The following is a 14867-nucleotide window of genomic DNA, read 5'->3' as shown; positions in this document are numbered from 1 at the left end:
AAGTAGCGATATTTCATATGTATGATGAAACACGTTCGATCTCAATAATCCAAAATAGTTCAGTATTTTCATTACTATATGCTTATTAGTTGAATTATTATAAATAAACTACTAAACATTATCATTTTATTAATTTATTGTATTAAATATATCTTAAACTTTAATTTCTATCGCGACTAATAGATTCTTGTAACGCGAGGGTCAGGAATCTTGACGCTTTCCGATGATATGAGATTGAAAGTTTGTTATGACAATACTGTTAATTAACATTAAAACAATATAATTGATATCTGTTAGTCACATCGGAAAATTCCGGTGTACAATAAATTTGCTAGTCGTACAGGAAGGACTTAATTATCGGCATATTTCCCGCGCGCAGAACGGCACGAGTATCCAACCCAGAATACGCTCATCGATTGGCTTTCCGCGTCGAGCCGTCTTACGTATACGTGGGTGCACAGCACTGAGCACAGTGCACGGTGCACGTTATGTTAAAGTAGTTTCGTACCGCTCACAGACTAACATTCGTTGAGTGACTCGGTTGTTGGTGACTTCTTAGCAGAATTTTGCGCGTAACAGTTTTCGTACAAGGGACATTTGTAAGCGATTCTGTAATTAATTCGCTGCGTGATTTGCATATTACTGAATTCTTGCTTTAAAGTGCCTGAAAATCCATGATGGCGCATGCTGTAAGGTCGTGCTAGTATATGCCGATATAATAAGTGTCGTGGGTCGCGGAATATTGTTCCGAGGTACTAAAAAATCCGGAATCATTCGCGGATTCAACTGATCGCGATTCTGTTCATGTGATTATTCGAAATTTCTGCGCGCCGCTCTTATACGCGTACTCATTCTTTATGGTGGCCATCATCATGCAAGCACAGCAGCAGCCACAGCAGCAACAACAGCAGAATCATCAACAAATTGCGGGCACCAGTGTCATTCTCAAAATGAACGAGATACAACAGCTTTCGACAGTCGGTACGTAGTAAAATTGCATCGACTAGGTGCCACATCGTTTTCATGAGCAGATTTTTAGACTGTTGAAATTCGAAGTTTAATGAGTTCGCAGATATGTGCTATGTAACGAAATGTTACAAGTTACAAGGCAGTTTACTAAAAATACATACAATTCCCACGAACTTCTATTTTAGATCAATCCTGATGGATGAAAATTAATTTTCAACGATTCGTTGGCATTTATGTTAAGCTTCATTATTAACATTTTGTATGCTGCTTTATTGTATATTTAATTTATTAAGACTTTTCTAATCATTTGAATGAGAATAATGACTATTATTATTGAGTAAAATCTTGAATTGCAAACGAGATTTTTGTTGAATGATTAACATCACATGCCATATCCGCTGGAATACGCATAATTGATTTATTAGGTTCCGTAATGTAGAACACAGGTAAGTAGTTATGCGCGCATATATATGTATGTATCTACATATTTATCATATATCTGAACGTTTAGGCATGCATATATGACTGAGATAGAAATTGCACTTTCACCCAATACGTACAAATGACGTATACTTGAAATATTATACGATAAAATCTTTGTACCTAAATAATATAAAATTTGTCATGGTTTACAAAAAGAGTGAAAGCACGGATCAATGAATTCCAAAGAAAATAAATATTTTAATGCTGCCAACGTCCAATACATTTTCTATTTTTTTTTTTGGAAAATTTCTCTGACTTTCAGACCTAGTTTCATTTCTTTCGCGAGAAGAAGCATCGCTACAAGGTCTTTGTTCATGTACAGTTACTTACTCCCCTTCATAAATCTATTCTCCCTTTTTGAACTACCTGCTCCCTTCCCTAGCTCTTGGCCTGCCGCTTTGTTTCCTCAAAGTGACGGTGGAATATTCCACTCGGTATACCTATTCCATCTGCTACCCGAAAGAGAGAGGGGATGACTGCCCCTTCGAACGTTGCAGTGGTTCTTTCCATCAATCGTCACCTCTCGCATAATATTTCATGAACAAAAATTTTGGCAATCTACAAAAATCTTGTGCCATGATTAAATCTATTATAAATCTCATATTGTTCAATTTAATATGTTTACTCCACAATATGGACTTCAATATATTGCCATCAAGTCGTCATGAACCTTATCATACATTTGCAAATTCTAATTTATAATATTATAATTACTTAGTTCTTTGGTTGAAAGTGTTAGAGGTAGAAATTAGTAGAATTTATATACTTAGTAATGTTTTATTTTAGTCTTATCGGTCCAAGAATACACTTTAAAAAACTTTCAGTCGCTCTTCTCCATACCTTACAGACTATTTATTTCTATTAAACTATAACTAAATGAATTAAACTAACCCATCTACAACAAACGTAAAATTAGCTAACATAATACAGACATGAAATGAATATAAAATAAAAGTAGAAATTATTAGTCCGTATCACAATTCTTCTAATGACGATTGAGAATCACTGTTACGTTTTCTTTGTATACTCCCAGTTACGTATATACTTGGTGTCGATGCCAGATATTTAGAGAGTAGCCGAATTCTTTTACGTTTAAATTGTATTTAATAATAAATATTCTTTTTATTTACATACACAGTTACTTAGGCTAACAATTAGTGTTGCTTTAATCTACAAATTAGTTGCATCTTACAAGTCGGAATTAGTAAAAGAACAAGGTAGGAAAATAAAAATTCATTTTCTTTCTATCAAACATCAAAAGTTATGAATTAAAATATTTTAAACAGTTAATAACATTTTATATATAAATAGTGATAGAATTATTGAATTTATGATTAAACATTAGATTTAAGAATTGCACGTGTATATATCTCAATTTAGTATTTGTACCTAGCTACCGACCAAGTTTCTTAACAGTGATCTAATATTTAACCCTGTAAAGATGCAAGAGAACTCATTCTAAATTTAGAAAAAAAAAGGTAGCGGATAAGAAGTGAAAGGTTGAGGGAATTGAAAGACATGTTGCCGGGTCTGAACCCGGTCTTCTATCGCTACCCCCCTTCTGCTTTTGCCAAGCGACGCAGGAGCAGGAGTCTGCCATAGTGATCGAGCCTACCAATCCGGTCTCTTATTGGTCTGGCGGGGTAACCTGGCCGAAGCGTTAACTTGTATATAGGAACGCAGCCAACGCGGTGGCCTCACTGTGTGTTCAGAAACGAAGTATTAAACGTCGGAGTAAAATTGTGCCATATTTAACCAAGCGTAATTCGACGAAACTCGTGTGAGAACGCGTAAATTTATCGGCCAGAAGTAGCGCGGTACGGGATCGGGTAGTAGACATTTGTGAGAAAAAAATTGAGCAATCAAATCTCGTACGTCGAAGAGTCTCGAAATTTGTTGAAGTTGATTGCGTGGAAACAGCGTGCTTGTGGTGTACCGGGAAGGGACAAACAGAAACGTGGTTAGAATAAAAATACGTCTGCAAGATGAGTTTAAGACTGGCCGAGAAGAAAGAGAACGTTCTGAAAAATTCGAACGGGATAATCGGGAGCGTGGTCAACAGCACGGAGGACGTTTGTAATGGAACCGTCGAATGGCAAAATGGACAGAATCTCCTGGTTGTTACGCAGGATACCCAGGGCAAAGAGCTAATTGCGATTGCTGATAATCAGACCATTAACGTTGCCGTCGATTCTTATTGTTCGTATTTCTTTAATTCGTAACTCTTTTCCTCCGTCCGCCATTTAGTTCACGTTTTCGGCGAGCCGGCTCAAAAGAAAATCGATATGTTTTAGTCAACGCAGAAGCACATTGTTTTCACTTGAACCGAGTCTACCGAATTTTCGATGTAACACGTATACGTACTTGTAATTAATTTTTATTCCGTAAAAGCATTCTGAATTATCGAAGAATTTATTTTTATCTCAAACGTTTTCGGATTGTTTGTTTTTGATGTAATGATTCATCAAAGATAAACGAATTAATAATACAGCCAATTTATCTTACATTTTTTCCTGATGCAGTTCATATAATACTTAACGTTTGGGCTGCGTTTAAATCATTTCATTACGAAGTTCATACTTTTGCATTATTTGCGTACACGTATTAATGAAAAGCACTTACATGCGATGTACTAATTTAAAAACATATCGTGTGCAAAACTTCTTAATAAAAGAGATATTTTGTATTTTCTTACATATGAAAATATGTTTATATTGTACTGTGTTAAATAAGTTTGTACTATTTTTGTGTTTCAGGGTTATTGGAACTTGCTCACAGAGAATATCAAGCTGGGGATTACGAAAATGCTGAAAGACACTGCATGCAGCTTTGGAGGCAGGAAACAAATAACACTGGAGTTCTCCTATTACTATCTTCTATTCACTTTCAGTGTAGGAGGCTGGAAAAGTAAATATTATTTTTAACATTTATTGCTGTGTTATTTTTAAATGAAATGCCCATGCGATAATATCTACAAAACTTTTTCTATTGTTATTCTAGGTCAGCTCATTACAGTAGTTTAGCGATCAAGCAGAATCCCTTATTGGCAGAGGCATACAGCAATCTTGGGAATGTTTTCAAGGAGCGTGGCCAGTTACAAGAAGCATTGGAAAACTACCGTCATGCTGTTAGATTGAAACCAGATTTCATTGATGGTTACATCAATCTAGCAGCAGCATTGGTAGCTGCGGGAGATATGGAACAAGCAGTTCAAGCATACGTGACTGCTCTACAATATAACCCCGTGAGCACCTATTTTGTTATTTGATGATACAACTTTATAATTGACATTATATTCGATCATTTCATGCGACGCTGTTGGGAAATCTTCCGAATATATGCGATTTTTACGATCACCGAATAAATGTATATTGCATATTGTTATAGGATCTTTACTGTGTGAGGAGTGATCTGGGTAATCTTTTGAAAGCATTAGCAAGACTTGACGAAGCCAAGGTAAGTTTATCGCTTATCGCATATCATTATACATTAATTTGTCACGCACATATCCAAATGCATTGGTACTGTAGTCATATCTGAAGACGTTGATCGTTGCTATCAAGATTCGTTGATCACGTTATTGACAAGGTGCAAATGCATTTCGTAAGATGTGCAAGAGCGCTAGTCAGTTGCTCTAAAGAATAAATAGGAACAAGTAGTATTTACATACTACAGGCGGAAAGTTCTTTCTCTTTGCAATAAAGTGTGTGCGCGACGTGTGATGATCTTCTATCGAAATTAGTTCCGTGTCGTTTCTAAGCGAGACACGCAATTTTGTCGAGAATTCGATAGTAATTCATCCATTGCGCGTTTTTCCTATTTAATCAACTAATTACTGCGTTCGGTGTCTGTTACTGTTTCCGAAGTAAAGAAATGTTTAAGGGAGAAATGACTTTTTATGGAAGACATCAAACGCAGTTTAGGGGTATACGTCTGAAATTTACTAAAAATTATATGACGTACCTCCTGTATTGCGCGTGTTGCAATAACACCGATGGAACCATCAGTGGAATTTCTTTATTTAGTGTTATCGCAACGTTCTGACAATATTTGCCGATCCTATTACAGCAACAACATTTTTTTTTCAGCTTGATTAAGGAAATATTATTATTTTTTTGCTCCAGTGGGCTACAATAGGATCAGCAACGCGCGACTGTAGTATTTAAGCTCATCACATTTGATTTAACTCGTTCTGAATGTGTATTGTACTTTAGGTATATTGATCCATTAGATACACGTGGAGAAACGCAACCTTTTCTTTCCAAATACTCTTTCCAATTTTGAAAGTAAACAGTTTTGTGTGTACGGTGATGAATTGCGCGAGATTGCTTGACTTCCGATAAAAATACTTTGACGACCGATGAACAGAATCGATTATTATTTTTCTGCGTTTGTTTGTGTCTAATCAGTTTTATTTACATGACACGCGAATGAAAGTATTTTTAATGTTTGAAATTCACGGGAGTTGTTCGATTCCCAAGAATTTCGTTTATTTGAACTATGTATAATAGAAAATAAACGAGTCAAGTGATCTGCTTCATAACAGCAGCGCGGCGCGGCGATGGTCGACGAGTAAAAATAATTGCAAACAGTATGGGCAGCAGAAAACTTCGCTTTTAAACTTGTTGAAATTGTATTAGTATGTGTCTGATTATTTAATACCATTGTACTGTTTGCAAGTAAACTCGGCGACATTAAACACAGCAAGAGGAAAGACTTTCCATTTAACTTCCTGCTGTTCTTGAGCTCTCTCTAGTTTGCTCGTTTATTTTTCGCTTAGTACGTTCTGCCACCAACAATTTACATTACATTTACAGAAATATATCAGTCTGAAACACAGCTTGTTTACGGGATTAAAGGGAATTTAATTCATTTATTGTCAATGCATATTACAATTTTTAGCAGGGAGAACAGTTCTTAAATTTTCATTTCTACGTAACAGAAAAAAATTATTGTTGTACGGTGACCTAGTATTGGTAGGTTTATTTCCAATGAAACTGGAAACGGCCGTTATAGATGCACTGGGGTAAAGTTTACGCGATTCTAACATGGTGGCTGACGATCTCAGCGAAGCGTGTCTTTCAGCAACACGCATGACTAGGTACTTTCTATATTCCTACTTAAAAAAGAAAAAAGTAAAAAAGACAAAGTTGAGGCGAAGAGTATCAGTGAAGAGACATTAACGCAGCTGTCTTATTGTTGTGGATGGGTTGATCATCTAGGAGGGGAAGTCGGAGCAAAGTGATTGGTCGGTTACCATGGGTTCCTTCGTCAAAGGGTGAATCTGAATCTGGTTATTCAGTAACACACTGTCTCTCGGTCTAAGTTTATTATGAGAGCTTGCAAGCCGTACCTACCGTCAACCTACCGAAGGGTACACTGCAGGTAATGTAATTCCCAAGGCCGATCTCTGAATACTCCGTCATACCGACTTGGTTCCGTCGTTCCACGAGAGACTGGAAGTTGGATCACATTTTAACTCAGATCAACATAGCGTCTGTGCTTGCCTACGCGGCAGACGCAGGAGCATACGGAATTAAGGACGGAAACATGAACGAAACCGTTTCATCATCGAAACGTGATTCCTCTGTTAAAGCTCATCCAACTTCGTTTCTATCCATTCCCAGTTATCTTATCAATCTTTACCATCGTCCAATCATGTTTTACCAATTCCTATAGAGATCGGCCGACTGTAAATGCCCTTTTACTTATTGTTTAGGTACGGATTACTCTGTTTTTTAATGAGAATGCAGCCCGCCTCTCGGCACGCGCGATACACAATCGTTGCTTGATCCTTAGAAGCGTCGTTACGTAAAAGGCATTTCACAATAAATCAAGGAGGGATAATTCTGGGTTGTACCAGTGATGACTTTTAATTAGAATTGGGCATAAAATATTGTTGAATCGTATTCAGTAGGAATGGATAAAGATATCGGAAGGCCAAGTGAATTACGGCAATATTGATGAAGGTGGGTGTTCTGAGTGCCATCGAGTCCACCAGACGCATTCTGGAGAATCGACTGATACTCGGATCGCTCCTTTTCCTCGATGGCGTTTCTAGCGCGCACCCAAACCCTTCTTCCTCTTCTGATACCAACTTCCAATCCATTACACGTTATGTATGATTTGCAACAAGGGCTTCGTTTTCTATGTCTCTAATTTGTTCTCGTTTTCCTTCGAAAAGAACCGAAAACCATAGGCAAGACCATTTTTTTAAATTAGCTTCCGCAATCGATTGATTGATAAAATATGAACAATTGATGATACTGTACTATTATAATATTTATCAATTTTATCGAATGTCAAAAACGAGTGTTTATTTAACAAAGAATTATCTTAAACATTTTTTTCATGCAACCTAATCACCGATAAAGTCATGATTAATTTGGTAATGATTGCTGATTAAATTTGTACTCAGAGATTGAATTCTCATTGTCAATGATCAAGGTTGGTGTGATCGAGGAAAGGGTCAATGAAGAAAGACAGGGAGAACGAAACTGTGAAGGGATGAATGTTCTCTAAGGTATATCAAAGATGGTGAAGAGTTGTGGAAGCTGCGGCGCGGCGAGGAGAGGCTGGGCAGTGTGCGCGGCGCGTCCCCGACGATACGCGAGCATCTCTAAACTAATTTTTGTACCTATAGGCATGTTACCTGAAGGCGATTGAAACACGTCCGGACTTCGCGGTCGCATGGAGCAATCTTGGCTGTGTATTCAACGCCCAGGGCGAGATATGGCTGGCAATTCATCACTTTGAGAAGGCCGTCGCTTTGGATCCAAATTTCTTGGACGCCTACATCAATCTTGGCAACGTGCTCAAAGAGGCCAGGATATTCGATAGGTAAGAAAACTATCAACGGCAATGATTTTTGATGCTGAATAAATATCATTTTGAAAGTAGACTTTTGCTTGTTGATACAATTTAGAAATCCAACTTGCGATTTGAATATTCATTATTAATAATTATAACTTGAAACGATAGTCTTATACGTAATTAGATTTCAGTTTAAAATGGCACAGATGTGATCACGAATTCAATAAATATACAGGTAGAGGTCGACTTTTTCGATTTCAATTATTATTAGACTGGTAGATATGAAATTTTATTACTGTATTTATAACTTTTCATCAAGCGAAAGTCAGTTGAAATAGACAAACAATTCGATGCTGTATAGGGACTTCGAAATACAAAATTTTTGTTATCATAATATGACAGAATATATCGATACATATATACAGAGTTAAGATGCACAGTTTGATCGATCTTCGTCTTTCCTCGGTATAGACGTAGATTTTATAGTCTGTGCTACAGAAAATTGGCTCTGCGGTTATTCCTTTGATGCTGCATTGACACATTAATGGTAGTCCTGAGTCATACAATCGATAGATTTGCAAAAGTTCTTTGTTGCATTTCCAGTGTTAGCGGTTTGATTTTTTGAAAAAGAACGACGAGGTCGAAGAATCTTACGCGTTTACCGTTTTCGAAACACTTTTGCCAAGCAATCGGGGGCAGAGCGCATGAGCTGGTGTGTACACACCAAATCGATATTCATACGACGTCCTTATAAGTTCATCGTCCTTTGTCTCATCAGAGCGATGTCCCCCCAGCAACGCTTCTTCCGTTACTCAGATTTCTAATTACCTAGACGTGCTTCTAACAGCAATCTCGATACTAACATAGCTTGGAACACTGCTGTTCAATGTTAAAATATTTTTGTTTTACTGTATGTACACGCATAATAGACGTTGAGATTTATTTTATGGAAGGGTTTAGATAGCGATGGAAATAGTGAGAATTACTTGGCAGAGAAAATGATTTCTATAGCAAGAAGGGTGTGGATTTCTTTATTTACGCGTGTTCTCCCGCGGAATTTTCCAATATTACGCACAATCGCGGGAGAAACCGGACAACTATCGATTCCAAGGATTGCTCCGCCCTCGTACGGAGAAGAGAGCCCCTTTGCTCTCCTCGTGGGTGGGTGTAAGTCCTCTTAAGGGATATATTGCCAAAAACGCGTAGCTCGTGGTGAGTTACACCGCGGAAACCTACCGATGATTCTCGTATTTTCCTTATCGAAGCGAATGCGTGGCTGTAATCTTTAAGATTTAAGATTGAAATTTGAGATATATAAAGAGTATACAAATTAATTTATCGAGACATCGAAATGGAGGAGGAATGGACTACCAGTGCGTTGTCGTGTACACAGTGATTTCGCCCTCGACTACGATCGCACCCTCGTTACGCGTACAATTAGAGCGGGCATTATCAAGATCCTCCACGCCCGGATGTATCTCATGGATTAAATACAACGTGAAAAGGTTAATTTCCAATCGATTCTCGTGTAGCCTCGCCGGCGTCTGGTCTACTCGTGACATGCCCCACTATATGTATAGCGATGTGTACGGCACGTGTCCGATTCGTAAGAGAACGCCGTCGGGTGTGGTGACACGGGACACCGGTGTCACCAATTAGAAAGGCAACAAAGAACTTTCTACATTCTAAAATGACACGTTTCATGTATACGCTGGTGTGCGCCTATCGATGAAATTGTGATTCGTCGTTTGTTCACTGATTGGGAAAACGACCTAAGTGTATTCGCCCGAGTATTGTATAACGAATTTTAACGATCCACAAAATTTTCTGTTTGTCACAGAGCTGTAGCCGCATATCTACGTGCGTTGAATCTCAGTCCCAACAATGCTGTCGTACATGGAAATCTGGCGTGCGTTTATTATGAACAAGGGTGAGTTTCCTTGATTATTCCGTAGCTTAGTAATGCCACGTATTTCTCGAGGAAATTATGAACGTGCAATTTATTTTACAGACTTATCGATTTGGCGATCGATACCTACCGGCGTGCCATTGAACTGCAACCAAATTTCCCAGATGCTTACTGCAATTTGGCGAACGCGCTTAAAGAGAAGGGACAAGTGGTCGAGGCTGAGGAGTGTTATAATACAGCTCTTCGCCTCTGCCCGTCCCATGCCGATTCCCTTAATAATCTGGTATATAAATTTCTGAATGAAAGATGAGTAAACGAATTGGACGAGACACACAACATTTATTTAATTGCAGGCCAACATAAAACGCGAACAGGGATATATTGAAGAAGCGACTCGACTCTATTTGAAAGCGCTTGAAGTATTCCCTGAGTTTGCTGCAGCTCATAGCAATCTCGCTTCCGTATTACAACAACAGGGAAAATTAAACGAGGCACTAATGCATTACAAGGAGGCTATTCGTATTCAACCGACTTTCGCGGACGCTTACTCGAATATGGGCAATACACTGAAAGAAATGCAAGACATACAAGGGGCTCTCCAATGCTATACAAGAGCTATTCAAATTAATCCCGCTTTCGCTGATGCTCATTCGAACCTAGCCTCGATTCACAAAGATTCTGGTAACATCCCGGAGGCTATTCAATCGTACAGAACTGCCCTGAAGTTGAAACCAGATTTTCCGGATGCGTATTGCAATCTGGCTCATTGCCTGCAAATTGTATGTGATTGGACCGATTACGAAGCTCGAATGAAGAAGCTAGTTTCGATCGTTGCCGAACAACTGGACAAGAACAGATTACCTAGCGTACACCCGCACCATTCTATGCTTTATCCATTGTCGCATGAATTCAGAAAAGCCATTGCTGCTAGACATGCAAATTTATGCATTGAGAAGGTAATTAATTGTTTTGTTTCAAAAATAGTTGAAATTAGACAATTACGCACAGTTTCGTCCGATTGTCGTAACCCAACAAACTTTAAAATATATCTTTTCTCTTATAATTGTTGTAGATTCATGTTCTCCACAAACAACCATACAAGTATCCACGTGAGGTCGGTAATCGCCTGAAAATTGGATACGTTTCGTCAGACTTTGGAAATCATCCTACTAGTCACTTGATGCAGTCGATCCCCGGCCTTCACGATAGACAAAACGTCGAGGTCTTCTGTTACGCCCTCAGCTCAGACGATGGAACCACTTTCCGTGCGAAGATCGCTAGAGAGGCTGAGCACTTCATCGATCTGTCGCAGATCCCGTGCAATGGGAAAGCTGCTGATCGCATCAACGCGGACGGAATACATATTTTAGTAAACATGAACGGTTACACGAAGGGAGCTAGGAATGAAATATTTGCTCTGCGACCGGCGCCGGTTCAAGTGATGTGGCTTGGATATCCGGGAACGTCTGGAGCCAGTTTCATGGATTACTTAATCACGGACGAGGTCACGTCGCCGATAGAACTTGCTAATCAATACAGCGAGAAGCTTGCTTACATGCCGCACACGTACTTCATTGGTGACCACAAGTAAGTGTGAAATATTAATTCATCTTATTTCATATTGAAACTGTACATTAAAAGCTCGTTTACTGATACGGCTACTCTTTACAGACAAATGTTCCCACATCTGAAGGAACGACTTATTTTAACGGACAAATTGAACATGAAGGGTAAAGTCGCGGATAACGTAGCTGTGATAAACGCCACCGATCTTTCTCCGATGATTGAGAACACATGCGTGAAAGAAATTCGCGAAGTGGTTATGGCCGATACCAAGAACAAGCCGGTAGAGATCTCATTAAAAGTCGCGGAACTGCCAACCACCACTCCTATCGAAACAATGATCGCTTCCGGACAATGCCAAATGTCCGTAAATGGCGTCGTAGTTCAAAATGGAATGGCCACCACACAAGTAAACAACAAGACGGCCACCGGCGAAGAAGTGCCTCAAAACATTATGATCACAACAAGACAGCAGTACGGTCTGCCGGAGGACGCAGTTGTTTACTGCAATTTCAATCAACTGTACAAGATCGATCCGCTCACGCTTCATATGTGGGCACATGTGAGTCTATTGAATTTTTCTGTACACTATTTTTTATCCAGTGAGACTGGAACATCCTATAATGACGTACTAATCAATAATTTCAGATTCTAAAACATGTGCCAAACTCAGTGTTGTGGTTGTTGCGTTTCCCGGCTGTTGGCGAACCAAACCTACAAGCAACAGCTCAACAATTAGGTTTAGCGCCCGGTAGAATCTTGTTCAGCAACGTCGCTGCCAAAGAAGAACACGTTAGGCGAGGCCAGTTGGCCGATGTATGCCTAGACACACCGTTATGCAATGGTCACACGACCAGTATGGACGTTTTGTGGACGGGAACTCCAGTGGTCACGCTACCAGGCGAGACGCTAGCATCTCGCGTTGCTGCTAGTCAATTGAACACTTTGGGATGTCCAGAACTGATTGCGCGGACACGGCAAGAATATCAAGATATTGCTATTCGTTTAGGAACGGACAGAGAATAGTAAGTATATACACCGTTTTTCTTGTTGTCGTCGTTTGTACTTAGTACGGTTGAATTAATTGCTTCTTTCTTCTTAGCTTAAAGGCGGCGCGAGTCAAGGTATGGAAAGCACGATCTGAGAGTCCTTTGTTCAACTGCAAGCTTTACGCGTTGGGTATGGAAATGCTGTACAAAAAGATGTGGGAGCGTTACGCACGAGGTGAAAAACCCGATCATGTGGCGGCGGTAGACAAAACTGAGAGAGACAAATTGTTAGCGATCGCGTCATAAGAATCATGCACCTAAGTCTCTAATTTTATTTACTCAGCTTTAATTTCGAAACATCTGCTTTTCTTTTGAGGAGGAATTTGGCATTTAAGGCAGATGCGCGATATCCATTTTGCATAGATGCAATTCTCTATTCTCGTATTTAATGTTTTGTACAATAAATCATTGGGCTTAGATCACAAACGATAAAACTCATAATCGAAGGAGCCAAGTACGTAAAACAATTTTGGTCTGTTACATCATATGAGTCATACGAAATAATTATGCTTACCTCTTCTGTTCACATCACCGTGTCTTTCATCCTATTATTTATACGTATAATATGTTATGATTACCATAGGATGCCCTCGAAGTGTTTCGCCGTTCGGGCGTTTACACTTGTCCTTTATAAAGCTGTGCGCTTCTGGGATTGGGAATAGTAATATGTAAGCGATTGTAACATTATTCTTTTGTAATTAAGTATATCGTACGAATCTTAGTGATAAAAAAGGGAGGCTTATATCACGGAACGTGTTACGTTCAATTGAGGTTACTATTCTCATTCGAAAGTTAAAAACGTTTTCGAAAAGTATTCGATGCGTAACTCATTGACAGTGTTAAATAGATACGAAGACAGTTTTCTGATAAAACTTTATGGTGTTTTAAAGGTGTTCGTCGATCACGTTGAATACAGTTGTGAACGAAGATTTAAAAAGACTAGCGAAAGAAGTTCGGAAGGGTAGATCTCGCATAAAAATGTTATTTACTAGAAGCTGCTGACAGAAGTGAAATGCAAATTGTATTATATACAATCGACGTGTAAATATTTTAAAAAGAAGGTAATTCGTTAATTATTGCTTTAGTTCGATAGTCGCGTAAGTTAAGGTTGAAAAAAAATGTGTGAGGTAGCGAAGGACGTTGACTGTAGTAAACTGTAATGTACGTCTATAGAATAAAAAGGTAAAATGAGTAAGAACAGGTGTAAATGAAAGCGATGTGAACGTTACGATGATACGAATGCCTCGACGAACTTGCGATTGAGTAGGATTGATCTTTTTCGGTGAAAATATTAACTTGCATCTTTTCTCATATCAGTTCTACACGGAACGAAATGCAGATAATAATTATTTAAACAAATACGTATACTTGCTGGGATTTCTTCATTCGAAAGTTTTTATACTACGCAATTCGCAGTGGAACAAGCGAAGATATATTTTTAATTTGCAATAAGTTCGTTTAAAGCTTGAAGAACTCGAAATAAGTATAAAAAGCAGCTTATAAAGTCTCGTTAAATTTATTGTATATATGACCTCATCCGCCCACTATGTGTATTATCAACATTGCACATTCTCGATGATGAATAATTGTCCCCATTGCGCACAATTTACATCAGAGATATACAATGTAAGAATAGACCTCGGAAACCCAATATTTGCTAATTTTTATTTCACACGTAAAAACAACAACAAATGTGTCGAAGAATGAGATGCTACTGACGGTAAAGAGCGAAATGTGAAATCCGTACTTTGATTTTTATATGCGACGTAGAGAGCATAAATTGTAGGTTTACATTGATTCAATATCCGAAGAAATTTGGAATAAATTTACCAAAGTGGAAATACTTCGTAATACTTAATTATTTAATTCGTTTCATATCGAACTTTCTTTTTTTCAACCCGAACCATTCTATAATTTTCACATGCGTCACGAGTCACGTACGTACTTTGGTAATTGCACTGTAATCCGTAAGAGCGTGGTCATTTTGCATTTAAATGAACATTAATGACCATCGGCTATAAATACTGCATGACAAATCCATGTTGTGTACATACATAGATCTACCAAGAATCGTGGTGCGT

The 14867-nt window shown here is 38.5% G+C and overlaps 1 protein-coding gene across 2 annotated transcripts; it reads left to right on the top strand.

Moving 5' to 3' along the window:
* The first annotated feature begins 427 nt into the window (after window positions 1-427).
* sxc (O-linked N-acetylglucosamine (GlcNAc) transferase sxc) lies at window positions 428-14637 on the top strand. Of its 2 annotated transcripts, none has more exons than XM_018026008.2 (12): window positions 428-981; window positions 4209-4359; window positions 4453-4696; window positions 4840-4908; window positions 8096-8292; window positions 10106-10195; window positions 10277-10457; window positions 10528-11130; window positions 11247-11761; window positions 11846-12299; window positions 12386-12762; window positions 12840-14637. In XM_018026008.2, the coding sequence occupies exons 1-12, from the start codon at window positions 858-860 to the stop codon at window positions 13030-13032; spliced, it is 3198 nt and encodes a 1065-aa protein (XP_017881497.1). In that variant the 5' UTR covers window positions 428-857; the 3' UTR covers window positions 13033-14637. The 2 variants fall into 2 exon arrangements, with proteins under 2 accessions (XP_017881497.1, XP_017881496.1); XM_018026007.2 differs by lacking the exon at window positions 428-981 and adding an exon at window positions 3126-3651.
* Window positions 14638-14867: the final 230 nt, after the last annotated feature.

This window comes from Ceratina calcarata, unplaced genomic scaffold (genome assembly GCF_001652005.2).
Source record: "Ceratina calcarata isolate Rehan_Ccalc_2016 unplaced genomic scaffold, ASM165200v1 scaffold369.2, whole genome shotgun sequence".
Classification (NCBI taxonomy): domain Eukaryota; kingdom Metazoa; phylum Arthropoda; class Insecta; order Hymenoptera; family Apidae; genus Ceratina; species Ceratina calcarata.
The sequence above is the reverse complement of the archived record's forward strand: the minus strand, read 5'-3'. Positions and strand labels throughout refer to the sequence as shown.

Coding starts and splice junctions, on each gene's coding strand:
- sxc (XM_018026007.2), top strand. CDS start 3,438: ATGAGTTTAAGACTGGCCGAGAAGAAAGAGAACGTTCTGAAAAATTCG. Junction 3,652..4,208: donor CGTTGCCGTCGATTCTTATT/GTTCGTATTTCT, acceptor TTTGTGTTTCAG/GGTTATTGGAACTTGCTCAC. Junction 12,300..12,385: donor CGCTTCATATGTGGGCACAT/GTGAGTCTATTG, acceptor CAATAATTTCAG/ATTCTAAAACATGTGCCAAA.